Source organism: Pteropus medius, unplaced genomic scaffold (assembly GCF_902729225.1).
Source record: "Pteropus medius unplaced genomic scaffold, Ma_sr-lr_union100, whole genome shotgun sequence".
Classification (NCBI taxonomy): domain Eukaryota; kingdom Metazoa; phylum Chordata; class Mammalia; order Chiroptera; family Pteropodidae; genus Pteropus; species Pteropus medius.
The window spans coordinates 14886562-14902499 of NW_024342473.1; the positions used below are offsets into that span (position 1 = coordinate 14886562).

The 15938-nt window shown below is 42.3% G+C and overlaps 1 protein-coding gene and 1 non-coding gene across 12 annotated transcripts in view; both read right to left on the minus strand.

Moving 5' to 3' along the window:
• Positions 1 to 15938, minus strand: part of TLN2 (talin 2) — a 386133-nt gene that overhangs the window by 58440 nt on the left and 311755 nt on the right. For all 11 annotated transcript variants that reach the window (XM_039865415.1, XM_039865406.1, XM_039865408.1 and 8 more), the window contains 3 exons: positions 15343 to 15475; positions 12914 to 13015; positions 6681 to 6851 (listed from right to left, as the gene is read on the minus strand). In XM_039865415.1, coding sequence (XP_039721349.1) covers positions 6681 to 6851; positions 12914 to 13015; positions 15343 to 15475 — 406 coding nt within the window. The remainder of the gene's footprint in view (positions 1 to 6680; positions 6852 to 12913; positions 13016 to 15342; positions 15476 to 15938) is intronic.
• On the minus strand, positions 9735 to 9856 carry LOC120604773 (small nucleolar RNA SNORA53). The gene has a single exon (XR_005653420.1). It is a non-coding gene; the product is annotated as a small nucleolar RNA SNORA53 (small nucleolar RNA).

The window sequence follows — 15938 nt, forward strand, 5'->3', positions numbered from 1 at the left end:
CTACATGCAGTGACCATGGCCCTGGCTCAGCCTCAGGGGGATGCGACCTTTTCAAAAGGTCCGAGAAATCACATCTTTACTTTGGTAGATGAGAAGGCAAGGAAACCAGTGAGAGATGGTAAACGACAACTTTCAAGGGACTTAAATAAAAGAGAAAGAATCGCAGAAGAGGGTATGTGAGCCATAGGAACTGGCTCTGTCTGCAATACTGACAAGCCATGGGATCCAAGAAGAGTTCTTCCAAAATGACATCTGACAAGATGTGAAATAACTGATCACATATAGTATCTTCGAGGCAATTGTGTTGGGATGTAAATGTTAATTATTGATTATTACCACTAAAATTACTTTAGAAGATAACAATGAAAAACAACCTTGAACGACAAACATTCCTTGACTCTTTACCAGACTGGCATCTACCTTTTCTATTTCCCAGGCTCTCCACAGGTGGGGAGGTCAAGGGGAGGCAGCCTTGCTCTCCCTTCCTGGCTAGACTCCTCACAGGTCTACTTTCACCCTTTGTCTGCAGTGACAGGTTCCATTTGCCTTCCCCCCTCTTCCAAATCTAGGCACCAGACCTGAGATGACTGAGTCTCAGGTCATTCAGGCCTCTACCAACCGTCTGGTTACCATGGCAGGGGGGCCTCTGAGTGAGAACTGCCTCGCTGAGCTCCATGGATCTGCAGAGCCACCAGAGATAATACTAAAATGGTGTTAAGTAACTACATTTTAGGATGGCTTGTTTTCAGCTAACTGGAGTAGTACCTAAGAAGAGTTAAAAATCCAGCCATGGGGTCCAAAGACTTCTTGGGAGAGGTGTCCAGGTTAAGCTGAGACATGGAGGAAGAATCTAGACACTAGCAGAGTTGATGGGGTGAGGGAGAAGGGGGAGCCTTCCAGGCAGAAGATGCAGCCTGTGCAAAGGTCCAGAGGTGAGAAGGAATGTGCATCATGAAGATGAGGTGAAGCACCCTATGTAAAGTGTCTGGCAAAATACCTGGCACACGGCTCCTGCCCGCCCCCCCCTTCCATTATCTCTCACACACCCCAGCCTCTCCAACTAGACTGCATGCTCCTTGCAGACAATTTACTCTGCTTCCCCTAGAAGCACACTATTCACAAGAAGTGAAGGGCTTGATAAAGTCACCAGGTGGGGCTAAGTAATGATTGAGAAATTTTATTTTCAGAGAAATTTTTACAAGGCTAACCTTTACAGGCTATTGGTGTAAATTTCTCCTTTGGAGAGGCTGATTTACAAATAATTGGAACCATCTGTTTATAGGCTTTGGAACAGGCATGGGTGGCAGAGCTGAAGGCATAGATATGGCTTGCGGGGAGTCAGAACAGGGTTGGCCCTTCTTCAAACAACTTCTCGAGCAATCGACGAGGCACGCTCAATTTGCGATGGCATACTCTAGCTCTGACTAGACCAAGAACACCCGATGACATTCACATGGATCCTGGCAAGACACCAGGGGCTCTAGTGTACTTTGTGCAATGCAAGAGCCAACCTGTGGGCTCAATGTGACTTTCATACCAATTTTAAAATCTATGTTCTTATATCTTGAGTCAGGTATTATAGCATTTTGCAGAGGGGGAACTAGGGATAATAATAAATATCAAACCACATAACCGCAGCAATAGCGGCTGCTAGCAATTAAGAGAGACTCCTTGGTGCCAGGCACTGTGCTGATCGCTGTTGTGCACATCTCCTTAATCCTCACAGCCCACTGGAAGGTGAGAATAGGACAACATCCCTGCCAGGGACCCCTCTGACAGTCACAATCTGAAAATGGGAGCTTAAGCACCAGAGTTTACAGACCTGGTAGATGACAACTGCCACCGACCAGCTGGCCATTTGCTGAACTTATACGCCACTGGTCAAAAGAAAAACAAGCGTATGGCCAGATCAGATCAAATTTATCAGCGCTACCCCATCTACAAGGGGAGGCTTCAGCCTCTCCCCGCCAAATATGGCAAAGCCACCCAGATACCATGTGGCAAAGGCAAGGAGCCTTAGGACCTGCTACTACTCCTGGAAGTTCTTCCTACTCCTCAGAGTCCATTCTACATATGTCTTCCAATTCCTGGTAGCTTGTTACTAGATGAACCCCAAGCCTGGAACCTCACCTAGTGCTGAATAGTAAAATATTTGGCTGGCTTTTGCCTCAAGTTCCTCAGAGGGGAGGCTCTAAGCACTTAGCATCTCCTAAGTGATAGGAGGGTCTCTGTTATTCAAGGTGGGCTTCTTGGACTAGACATCAGTTTGTGCTAACAAGGTGAATCATCATGGCCCCCAGGTAGTTTCAGAACTGGTCATGCCGGAAAGACCAATCCTGTGACCACAAGGTTGGGTCTTTGAGCAACATAATATCAGCCCAATCTCTGACCTCTAGGGGAGAGAGGAGACTGGAGATTAAATCATTGGTCATATGACTGAACTCAAGCCATCAAGCCTACATAATGAAATCTCAATAAAAACTCTGGACAGGGAAGCTGAAATGAGCACATCATTGATGTGGTGATGCACATCAATATGCTGGGACATCCTGAGGACACGAAAGTTTTGTGTTTAGGACCCTTCCAGACCTCATCCTCTGTGTCTCTTCTTTTGGCTGGTTTTTATCCTTTACAATAAAACTATATCTGTAAGTAGAGCAATTTCCTTGGTCCTATGAGTCATTCTAGCAAATTATGGAACCTAAGGGGTAGTAAGAACCCATGCATTTGTAGCTAGTCAATCAGAGTGAAGGTGGCCTGAGAACCCTGCAGCTTGTGGCCGGTGTGTGAATTGAGGGTGGTCTAGTCAGGGCCTGTGCTCTCAATCTGGGAAATCTGACCTAATGCCAAGTAGTTGGTGTTAAAGTCTCATCGCACGCAGGCATTGGGGTTACCCAAGCAACACCATGGCTGCCTGACCCTCCTCAGGGGAAGACAATCCTTCCAAAAGGCCCAAGAAGTTGCATCTTTACTTTGGTAGAGGAGATGGTAAGGAAGCCAGTGAGAGATGGTAAATGAAAACTCTATTGAGTGATTACATGAAAGAGAAGAATTCTAAGAAGAAGCTACATGAGCCATAGGAATTGGCCCTGTCTGTGAAATTGAAAAGCCACGGGAATCCGGAAGAATTCTTCAAATATGAAATCCGATGAGATGTGAAATATTCAGATCATAGATGGCTCTCTTTGAGGCAACTGTCAGGATGCATAGCTCCCTCTTTTAGGAATGCAATGGAGTAAACCGATAATTTAGGTTGATTGCCGATTTCATGCTACAGAGATGTGCAGATTGTATGATTTCGATGATAGAAGTGACATCTTCTGCACATAACCCTCCAGAGAGAGTATACCATACATATACATTCTGATTTATAAAAAAGGTGGAAAGTGTAGATTTCTCTAAATCTCACTTAGAAAGAGGTGACTACTGGTGGCACAAAAATGCCAGCAAATCTACACATGCATGTTAAAACAAAGTACACATCTGTGAGGAGAGGAGAAAGCTGCTTGCCAAGTATCTGCTCTCTCATGTGGTCTCAGGAGTGTGAGAAGAACATTTTGGAGGCAGCAGCAGTAAATCACAAAAACTGTTCTCTCAACTCCCAAGACAATGAAAATGACACTTTTTTTCAGACTGAAGCACCAAAACCTACAAAAACACATCCTTGCTCTTGGCCGTCCCAGAAATGAATTACCTTCCCGTCTACTTGTGCTGAGGAATTCTCTAGGTCTGTTCTCCTCCACTCCATATGTTTAAGTTTTACAGATCCTTAAAGGGTCAGCTCAGAGTTCACCTCTTCTGTGAAGCCTCCTCCGATTACTCCAGGCCTCTCCCAGGAATGTTTCCTGGAACTTCAATGGTAAACCTCTTGATCACACAGCCCAGTCCAATCACACATGTGGGCCAGCTGAGCACACGAGTTTCAGACACCCACAGACAAAGTGGGCTCTCAGTTAAGGCATGTTTAAATGACCAACAGCAACTCTAAGTGGAGCCAGCAGGCCCAACAATGAGCTTGCTATTTTGGATTCTGGAGGGACTCTTTGTTACTGTTCCTCATGGCACAACACAGAAGAAAAATCGGACTTTGTCCTTTTTTTTTTTTTTGGAAATATCTAAAGTCTACTTCCAAGGGACCTGACTTCATTACAGTGCTACAACTACAAAGCCCAGGATAGCGGGCACAGACAGCACAGGAGTTTGGAAAACAGGAGAAGGCTACAGGGGACCGAACTCAACTTTGGTAGAGGTAAACAACAATTAGTAATTAGAGCTTCCCTGCAATGGCTAGGCTGTGTATTTGCTGAGTGCCGCAGGCAGAGCTGGAGGGGCCCTGGGTGGTGGTGAGCACAGAAGGGAACTCTGGGGGATAGAGAATGAGCTTTGAAACACTCAGCAGGGTGCGAGTGAGGCTACACAGGAATGCCTTATAATCCCCTGATTCATTAATATGTGGCTAACACAGGGTGGGGGGTGCTACTTTATTTTAAAACACCTACTGTGTCAGATGCTTTATCTCATTTAATCTCTACAACTACCCTATAGAGACATTCATTATGAACCCCATTGCGTAGATGAGGAAACAAAGAAATGAAGTAATTTGCTAGCAAGAGGCAGAGATGGGATTTGAAACCAATCATGTCAGACCCCAATGTGGGTGCTATTTTTCTTTCACCAAATCGAAGCTACCATTAACCATTTAGTCACATTTTAACAATTCCTCTGCAAACAGGGACATAGGACATCTAACACATACATGCATCACCTAACACACAGCAAATAACACCTAGTAAATATCTGCCCAAAGAATGCACCTAAGGTGATTAAGTCTGCATCAGGCCTCTTAGGAAAGAGCCTAAAAGCCAACTTGTGTCCCAGGCATCCTTTGTGTCAAGCCTTTCAGGATTTGCAGACAGAGCACAGGTTGAATGACATCAGGGACATAAACACCTGTCTTGCTTTCACTCATCACATGTCTTAGTTCATCACCCGATGCTTCAGGCCATTTGCTGAAAACTATTCCAGACAGGTCTCCCAACCACTTTGGCAACTAGACTTATTCTTTTTTTTTCAGAAGACTCAGAACAACTTGAGGGCAATGGGCTGGCTCTTAATATTTTTAGCATTCCCAGAATTAGGCTCTTAGTACTTGTCAGATACATTACATGAATGAAAAACTGAATACAGAAAATGCAAGTCTCAGACACTATTCATGCTGTTACCAGAATGGTGCTTCTAAACTACAGATAGGTCACGTTGTTCCCACTGCTTCCAATAAAGCCCAAACTTCTTAGCGTGGTAGAGACCTGTCACAATACAGCCCAGCCTATCATCGCGACCCATTGTCCCCACACCCTGTACTCCACATACATCAGATTGAGTGCTCTTTTCTAAAGATACCAGAATCCTTTTGTAACCCTATCTAAGCCTTTGTATACGCAGTTCCCTTTTCCCAGCACGCATCCAGCCATTCTTCTGTACCAGGTAACTTCCTTTTTTTAAGACCAACTAGCCAAACGTCCCTCCTTCTCTGCAGCTTCCTTGACCTTGCTCCAGTCTTTGCTTTGGGCAGAGCTGGCCTGTGATTCCACGGGGCGCAGGCTCAGTCCTGACCCTGCACGTCATCCCTCTCATGTCATCTCAGACAACTTACCTGAGCACTTTCAGTCTCCGTTTCCACATCCATAAATGGGAACCTTCCTATCTCATAGAATATTTATGAAGATTAAATAAGATGATGGTATAAGCTATAATAGGTAACAGAGTCAGCACTCCATAACTGTTAGCTCCGAGATTATTATTTTGCCATTCTCTTAAATCCAGAGTCTTATACCATGCTACCAATTTGAAGACCTTACAGATAGATGTAACAGAACACATTAAAAAATACATACACACATGTAGATTCCTTTAGCTTCTAGGGAAGTATCCTGCACAAATTTTTCCAGTCAGTGTTCCCCTTACGTTATTCTGCTGAGGTGAGGACCCATTAAGATCAGATCGATCACGGGCGGGCAGCTACTAGAAGGTACAAACAGCAAAAGGAGCCCCACTCTCCTCTCCAGGAACTGGAACCCTGAGGAAACTTAAGGTGCATAATGGTTTCATAGGTAAAACAATCGCTCTGATGCAAATATCATCCCTGAGAGAAAATGACATGCTGTTGTCATCTTTGGCCACTTGCAGTAGCTAGGTGACATATTGGGATGACCGAATGTTCCACTTGCAAGTTGGTAAGGGAGATTTTCATATCAAACTACTGCCTCCAAGGCAATAGCAACACATGCCATGGGTGACCTTGTGCCGCATTTCGCTTTGAACTTGAGTACCAGGAATGGAACTGACATACACTGGAAAACAACAGAGCTGTACTTTGTGCAAGCTAGGTGTCAACACTGAGCAGGTGCCGGCAGGTATGAAGTTTTTCTTCCCCAAGGATGCCTGCCTACACATTCTGTCATGGAAAAATAACTTATAAATATGCATTAATTATGTATAGTTCTTGCTTTTCCTCTTAAAGATCCCTGGGAAGGCCAATAGAAGATTTCCCACCTCTGAGTGGGAAATCAAATGCTAGGAGCTAAGAACTGGAGGTGTTTTCCCTAGAAGGACGTGATACAGAGGAATGCGTGATGGCTTCTCGGTGGTCCTAAGTGAGTCAGCAGCATCCTGCACTGTACCTTGGGGTTCCCTCCGCCTTCTTTGGCTGCATACAACATCTGTAGGGCAGACTCTGCGAGCGTCTTGGTCTGGTCCAGCACTGTCATCTGCTGCTGATGGTCCAGAATCTTGGAGGCAACACCAACTGCAGCTAAGATCAAGGGCTCAAAGTAGCTCGCCAGCTGTGTCACCTTTTAAGACAAAAAAGCCACAGATGCATCGTGTAAATACTTGCATCTCCTTTAGGGGCCCTACTGATAGAGATGGGGCTGGGACAGGGATGGTATGACTTGCAGGGAGAGGCAGATTTGCTGACCTTTATTTTTTTTAAACTTTATTTATTTTTTAAACTCTTTATTTATTTTTTAATCTCTTGCTTGAGTTTAACTTCCTCTGAGGAGCTCTTTATCTCACCTCTCATCATGGCAGAAATGATAAGAAATGTTCTGAGATACAGAGTAGAGTGACAATTTTACAAATTTTAATTTTGTGAACAGAAAAGCCTTTGAAAGAACCAAAGCTGAGCATCTTACAAAGTCAGAAGGAAGGGGGATAGGAGAGGGGCAGGGCAGCAGAACAGATGAGGAAAAGGGCCTGAGAGTAAAGATACCCTCACAGGTGTTTAGGAAGCCAATCCAACTGTCCTCTGCTCCGAGCTTTTTAACCAAACCATGCATTTGGAATAAAAGCAAAAACAATTTCATATAAGCTTAGATGTTCTGTTTATGATTAGCCCAACCTGAGAGAAAAAAGCCTATCACGACAGCTCACCACTGTTCCAACAGAGTCCTATCTCCAGTAGGGTAGCATCATATTTAGTACATACGTGCTCATCAAAACTCATCAGCTGGGTGCCACAGGGCCACATGTCACATTTGTGTGCATCTCATAAGCCAAGCTTTCTGCTAAATGCTTACCATGCATTTCTTCATCTAATCTTCACAACAATTGTGCAAAGCAGATACAAAGGAAGAAACCGAGGCTTAGATGGGTGAAGTAACCTGCTCAACCCCATGTGGCAGAGAGCTGGAGCTGGAGCAGGAGCCAGGTGTCCCACTCCACAGCCCAGGTTCTCGAGCACTGCCGTACTGTCTGCTACTTTTCATTTTTGTTCCAGTTCTGGTAAGTTGTAATATTGAATTTTAAAAGTTTGTCGTTTGGTATTTCTTTGTTGTTTTGTAAAGTATTTAAACTAAAGTCTGAGAAAAATCCAGTAATATCCATTTACCTAGCATCCCAAATATCAAGTTCTAACATTTTGCTGTATTTGCTTCAGGTATCATAATCTATTCTCACTCAGTTAAAAATGATCAGATTGATTATGTTTTTCATTCAACTCCTGATTTTGTGTGATAATTACTAACTCTAAATTATTCCCATCAAGTATATTTAAGCTCCAATCTTGAGGCATCAATTCCCTTAATGCTTAGTGCTTCTTCCCATCATAAGGAGGAAGAGTGATGGGGATGTAGGTAGGAAGCCCATTTTATTTTAATTAAAGATTGGGGTGACATTCATTGATAAAATCAAGTAAGTTTCAAGTGTACAATTTGATAGTATGTCATATATATTGTGCTTCACCACCCCAAATTAGATTTCCTTCCACCACCAAATATTTGACCCCTTTTACCGCTATCTACCTCTCCCCTCCCCGCTTCCCTCTGATAACCACTAATCCACAGTCCGTGTCCATGAGTCTCTGTTTGTCATGTTTGTTTCTTTGTTTTTTACATCCATATGAGTTAAATCATATGGCTTTCAACTTTTTCTGTCTTATTTCACTTAGCATGATTATTTCAAGATCTGTCCATGTTGTTGCAAATGGCAATATTTCATCTCTTCCTATGGCTGAGTAACATTCCATTGTATATATGTACCACATCTTCTTTATCTAATCATCTATTGATGGACACATCCTGGCCACCATGAATAATGCAGCTATGTACATCGGGGTGCATATATCTTTGTGGTTAAATGTTTTCAAGTTTTTTGGGTAAATACCCAGAAGAGGGATTGCTGGGTCATGTGGTAATTCTATTCTTAGTTTTTCGAAGAACCTCTATACTGTTTTCTATAGTGGTTGAACTAATTTGCATTCCTACCAGGAGGGTTCCTTTCTCCCCACAATCTCTCCAACACTTGTTCTTACTTCTGTTGATGATAGCCATTCTAACAGGTGTGAAGTGGTATCTCATTGTGGTTTTGATTTGCATTTCTCTAAAAGCTAGTAAAGCTGAGCATCTTTTCATGTCTGTTGGCCTTTTGTATATCTTCTTGGGAGAAATGTTTCTTCAGGTTCTCTGCCCATTTTTTAATCGGATTGTTTGCTTTTTTTATTGTTGAGTTGTATGAGTTCTTTATATAGTTTGGATATTAGACCCTTATCCAGAGTCATTGTTTGCAAATATATTCTTCCATTAGGATGATTCCCTCTTTGCCTTGTTGATGGCTTTTTTTGTTTTGTTTTGTTTTGTTTTGCTGAGCAGAAGCTTTTTAATTTGATACAGTCCCATTCATTTATTTTTGGTTTTACTTTCCTTGCCTTTGAGGGCAAATTCATAAAATCCTCTCTAAGTCCAAGGTCCATGAGTTTAGTATCTATGTTTTCTTCTTTGCAACTTATTGTTTAGGTCTTACATTCAGGTCCTTAATCCATTTTAATTTTGATGTGTGGTGATAGACAACAGTCTAGTTTCATTCTTTTATATAGATTTCCAGTTTTCTAGCACCATTTATTGAAGAGGCTTTCCTTTCTCTGTTGTATGGTTTTTGACTAAGGAGTCAAAAATTGTTTGCCCATGTATGAGGGAGTTTACGTCTGAACTCTTGATACTTTTGCACTGGTCTGTGTGTCTGTTTTTCTGCCAATACCATGATGTTTTGATTATTGTTGCTTTGTAGTATAATTTGAAGTCAGGAAGAGTGATACCTCTGGTTTTGTTCTTTTCTCTCTGGATTGCTTTGGCTATTTGGGGTCTTTTGCGCTTATACACAAATCTGATGATATTTTGTTGAATTTCTTATTTTACTCAGTTACATATATTCATCTACCAGAAATGTCAATCATTAACAAAACTGTCCACACAACAGTCAAGTCTTGATAGTACAAAATGGCAGCACGAATGCATGTCATTTCAATCAGAACTTAAGACTAACATGCATGTTGTATTTCTTTTAAAAATACCACTGGAGTTTGATAAGGAATTGCATTAAATCTGTATAATGCTTTAGGTAATGAGGTCATTTTAACTCTGTTGATTTTTCCAATCCAAGAACATGGAATATGTTTCTATTTCTTTATGTCCTTTTCAATTTCTTTTAATACTATCTTATACTTTTCAGTGTATAGGTCCTTCACATGTTTTGTTAGGTTAACTCCTAGACATTTTATTCTTTTTGTTGCAATTGCAAAAGAAGTTTTATATTTTTTTCTTTTCACTTCTTTTTCTGAAAATTCATTATTAGAGTATAGGAATGCTATGGATTTTGGAACATTGATTTTTTCCCCTGTAACTTTACTGTATTATTTCTAATAGTTTTTTAGTAGAGTCTTCAGGGTTTTTTATATAGAGAATCATGTCATCTGCAGAAAGTGACAAGATTTCTTCATTCCCTATGTGGGTGCCTTTTATTTTTTTCTCTGACCTGATTGCTCTAGCTAGGACTTCCCATACTACATTGAATAACAGTGGTGATAGTGGACAGCCTCATCTTATTCTTGATCTTGAAAAGTTCTTAGTGTTTCTACATTAAGTATGATGTTAACTTCTCAGCTAACATCAGGGGTCAGGGCTCAGGATGCATCCTATACATCCTAAAGGAGTCAAAATGTTTAACACATTAGAATCTTACATGTTTTCTAGATTTCTTTTATTATTTTGAAAGTACATTTCATCAATGCAACTGTAAAATGTCAAGGGTTGCTGCATGCTGAGAATAATTAAACGAAACTGGTGCCAACTCCTCATGGAGGTATTATAAATGGCTGGTAGAGTAAGCTCTAGTTTCAGAGCCACTGAATCTGAATCCTCCCTGCCAATTCTTTATTGAGAAATCTTAGGCAAATTGCCTCCTACTACTAAACTTGTTTCCTCCTCTGTAGAATGGGGAATAATAGCACTAAACTCATTTAGATTGTTAGGAGGATTAAATTAGTGTACGTAAAAGCACTTGGCACAATGCCTGCCATGTTGTAGGCACTCGACACTAAGGTGTCACGATTCCTCACCTATTGTGTGCACAGGTTTTTGAAGGTATGTACTTTTTCCTGTATTTAGGAAGCTAACACCTTCTGCTCTTGAGAGACAGGACAGAACAGGAAACATCCTCACTTGGGTTAGCATAGAAGTTAACAGAGAATTTTGAGTATTTAATACGTGATGCTGATTCCCTAAGGCCTAAGGTGGCAGAGTGGTTTGAATGGTGGCCCCCAAAACATATGTCCATATCCAAATCCCTAGAACCTGTGAATGTGATCTTACTGGGAAAAAAGATCTTTGCAGGAATATTTAAGGGTCTGAAGATGAGATCATCCTGGGTTACTTGGGTGGGCCCTAAATCTGATAACAAATATTCTTATAAGAGATAGAATAAGGAAAGACAAACAGAGAGCAGGAGACAATGTGACCACAGAGGCAGAGATGGGTATGTTGCAGTCAAGGAATGCCAGGGAATGTCGAGAGCCATCAGATGTTAGAAGAGACAAAGAACAAGTTCTCCCTGAGAGCCTCCAGAAAGAGTATGCCCCTGCCAAAACCTTGATTTTGGACTTCTGGCCTCCAGAATTCAATTTCTGTTTTAAGCCACTCAGTTTGTAGTAATTTGTTACAGTAGCTGTGGGAAAAGAATACAGGTGGGGTCTCAGACTTTGCACTTAGCAATCCCAGGTGATTGGGTGAAGCTGATCCCAGCTTAAGCTGATCTAGGATCCCACTGAGAGGTGTAATAAAACACTGGAACCATGAAGGTATTAACTCAGCCCATGACTCCTCTGGGTAGAAGGTCCCTAGGCTGTCTTTGTCCAGACTCCCTTTTGGAAAGTCAGACTAGTTTAGCCAAAGGAACAAGAGGACATTTGTAACTCCAGTGATACAAATATATTATTTTTCTTTTGATGCCACCCACTGAAATAAGAATTAATGTTTCTTACTAACAACACATCTTCAGAGACAAGGATGCTGCCCTAGAAGTCTGGAAATATTTTCTTATGAAATTCCTTCCGGAATGAAGACTAACTTCTGAAACAAAGTCCAGCCTCTTTTCCAAACTCAGTTTCCCCACGGCACACACATAGGCAGAGGCTCCAGCCTCCAGACCAGTCCCCTTGACCCTTGCAAGCCTCTTCACACAGGCGAACAAGCCCCTTTCTTATTAAAAGGAACTCAGCTGAGAAATGAAGTTTGCCACACTTGAAAAGGCAGTGACACTGACCATTTTAAATCTCAAAAACCTGTCCTTAGAATACCAGCAGGAAGCTTAGTAGGCCCTTGAGCTATTTTATAACTTAAAAAGTAAGAATATCGATTTCCTAAAATCAATACCTGCAGAGAAGATTCTGGCTACTGGATTTCTAGATACGCATGTCGATACTGATGGCTGCTCTGATAAATGCTAGGAAACCCCGAAGGTTGTTAAAAATCCAATTTCTGTCCTCTCTCTGCTGAGGCATGGGCTGCTTGACAAGCCAACGATCCTTGAAGGATTTGCAAAATAAACCCCAAACAGGCAAAACATTACTCAGCACTTACAACAATGTGAGTATAAACTCTCAGTTGAAGGGCCCCTCCGGGGTGACCGCACAGGGCGGCTTTAGTTGTCCAGAGCGAAATTTGCAAGTTTGCTTTGCTTTCTCATTTGTGAAAATAGACGCTATGAGGAGCCATGGAAGAACAACATATCCCTAAAACACACCAGAATGAAACCGGCCAGCCAGGGACGAAAGATGGCAGACATCAGGCTAAGAATATCGACTTCAGTCTCTGGCTTATCTAAGCGAAGGTCAAGAGTGACAGATGACTGTAAATGCCTCGTAGCTGAAAAAGTCTGACCATAACCAGAAAAATTTCCCTGTAGTTTTTATCTCAATGCCAGGTGAAAGCAGATCCCGAGGTGGTCATTTTTGAAGAAAATGAATTCTGTTTTCCATTGTTTAAGCCAGCATTGACTTAGGCACAATACCTGGCCTCAGGATTTTTAGAATAACAAAACCTACAGAAACCTCTCCCCCCACCTCTCTCTCACGTGTGCACATTACCTTATGTCCCAGCTGAGCTGCTTCTCCCCGAGCTGCTGTGGCGATTGGATCTACGAGATGCCCGATTTCCTGGACCACTGAAGTCAGCTGCTCCTGCAGGGCCTGATAAGGAGAGAGAGCTGTCAAGTTCACCTCACAATGGTTCCCTCAAAGGTGCACTGATTTAGAAATGCCCATGTGAAAGACAAAGGAGACCACAAGAAATGGACATCAAATTGCCTAGCTGTGCCATCAAGCTGCCACTTCACCCTGCCCTTTCCCAGGACTTCTCAGCATCCCTAGGACCCACTTGCACCTGTGAGCGACACAAGGCAGTGAGTGACACAACACTGTTCCTACTGGCTTCTCACTCCCACCAACCACAGTAACCAATGATGCTATTGGTATCTTTACTTGGGTTATTCAGCATAATTACTGGAAATGTGGAACAGCGACGGCTTTCCAAGAAGAGAACGCAACTTTGTCGAAAAGGAGAGAGCTAATGGAGTCTGAGGCAACATTCAGGTCCTTGTGGCCTCAGAACTAAGAACTCTTTAAGGGGATAGGGGAGAGAACGGTGACATAAAAATGAGATCAGTTCTCTGAAATCAGGACTATTTCCCCAACACCGCACTATGAAAATGCCTGGTGAGATGCTCATCGAGCTCATCAGCTCAGGCTCTCAGTTCCTTGTTATTGGAGATGTGGATGCAGTTATTGAAAATGGCGTCCTCAAGACATTTCTTCTCAGGTTTGAGAGACAGTTTAATCTCTCCATCCCAAAGAATTGCACTCATGCTGTGAAGAGACAGGGCAAGGTATCTAGATGATGCTGGAGTGTAAGGGGGTGGGGAATTCAAAGATGGAGATTGTTAGCTAGTAGTGGGAAAGATCAGATCCTTTTGTAGGAATCTTCATAGGAGCTTCGCTTGAGAAAGTCAGGATCTAATACATCACAATGCTGGACATTTTAGGTCTGCACACAGCAGCACGGGATGGGCGTGATTCCTGACAAAGTGAGAAAGATCAGGTCATCAGAAATGAGACTTAGGCCTTTGCTACTTCCCCACTAAACAATGCTGTACATGTGCTGGGAGCTTTGAGAAGATGTTAGTCAACGAGAGGAGCAGTCTAACGTGCAAACTTAAAATAAAATCCTGGCGAAAAAAAGGGAAAAAGAGACAAATAGAGAGATGGAAGCAGGTGGATAGAAACCTCCAAGTTTCCGAGGGTCTTATTTAGCTAATTACTTGTCTTCCCACTTACAACACAAGAATATTGCAGCAATGTTGTCTTATTACAGACAGCTTGTTAAATGAAATATGGTGTAAGCAGGAAGCACACGCAGTTAAAGGGGAGGATTTTCTTCCTAGGGAAGACATTAAGACAGAGGATATGCTTGGGGAGGGATGGTACAAGATGGGAGCATGATGGGGGCCTTCTAAGTCGCTGGTCATGTTTGTTTCTTGAAAAAGGTGCTGGCTGAAGAATGTGCTTAGTTGGTGAAAATTCATCATCTTCACACTATGATATGCACACTTTTCTGTATGCATATTCTACTTTAATACCAGGTTAACAATAATTCTAACATTCCACACAAGATGAGAATGCTTATCCCTTCTTTCTTTTCCTGGAAATGGGCACGGGGTGGCGTGAAGCTGAGGTGAAACAGACAGCTCTATTAATAAAAATGAGCAATACCAACTCTGGGCCCACTGCTTAGAGACAGGGGTCAAAGTTCATTGTTGATGAATTCAGCGGCAGTAAGGGAAACATCAGTGAAGAGACCATCCATATTTATTAAGCACCTTCTGAGTGTTAGGCACTTTCAACAAAGAAGAATTAATCAGAGGCCTTTGGACAGGTTACAGAAAAAACTCAAAGGATCAAAGTAGGAAAATTCTATCCTCAACTTTGGAAAAACTGGCAAGAAACGGCAAAGTGACTCTGAATTAATAACAGAATTCTAAAGGTCTCCAAATACTAGATAATGAGTAACTTAGGAAGGAAATCTTTATCTCTAAATGGACCAAATGTATAGAGTTTAACGCTAAATGTGCCCATTAGTCAAAAAGTGCATTGATGAAAAATGACAACAGAGAAACATTCAAACATGCTTAGGTCTGCTCCGCTGATATGTTAAAAAGAATACGGTAAACCCATCTTAGTGACATTATCTGACATTAATTTTTCCTCAGGCTTCAGCCTCATTTAATCTTGCCACCTCCAGCAGTACATGTGTTCCTTCACCAAACCACCATTCTCTAATCAGCATCTGCCTTTCTCTCTTCAAAAACTTCCCAGGTTAGTTCCACAGGGGAAGGTGGTTCAGTGATAAAACTCTACCATCAAAAACATGTTGGTCCTATTCTCTCATCCCCCAAAGCCTGATGCTGAGATTCTGCAGCATTTTCAAAGGCTTCCGAGCTGGCCACAGAGTCTCAGCTTACCTCCACAGAGATGTCATCCCTCGTGGCCAAACTCTGGCTGACAGCTGCCAGCGAGGCCTGCTCGATGTCCCGAATGCACCGGTTGATGCCATCGATGGAGTAGTCACACTCTCTCTGTCCAGGGGCCTTGTCCCTGGAAGGGACAGAGGGAGTTAAACATAGGCTCCATGGGGCTCAAGTTCCACAACCCACTTCTGCATTGGAGGGCCATGAGACTCTGTCTACTCTCTACCCTACTTGATTGCATTATTTAAGGAGTCAATCCCTGATGCTTGCTTGGCAATGCCTCTCTGTATAACTCATATATTTCTTAATTTAACACTTGTGCTAACTCTTATTTCTGGTGAGAAGGATCTAGTGCCGCCCTCTATCTCAGGCTGATGCCAGGAAATGGCAAATGAAACAATTTAGACTTGGATTATCTACTCACTGGCTTAAGCATAGAATCCTTATTTAAAAAAAAATGTTGAGCTATTTCCAGTGCAACCACGTTATGTTCTCTATATTGCATACTATTCACAAACTCCTGGGTTACAGTAGACATTAAAATATTTAGCCAATTTTTCTTTGCAAGGTATTAAGGAAATTAACTGTGG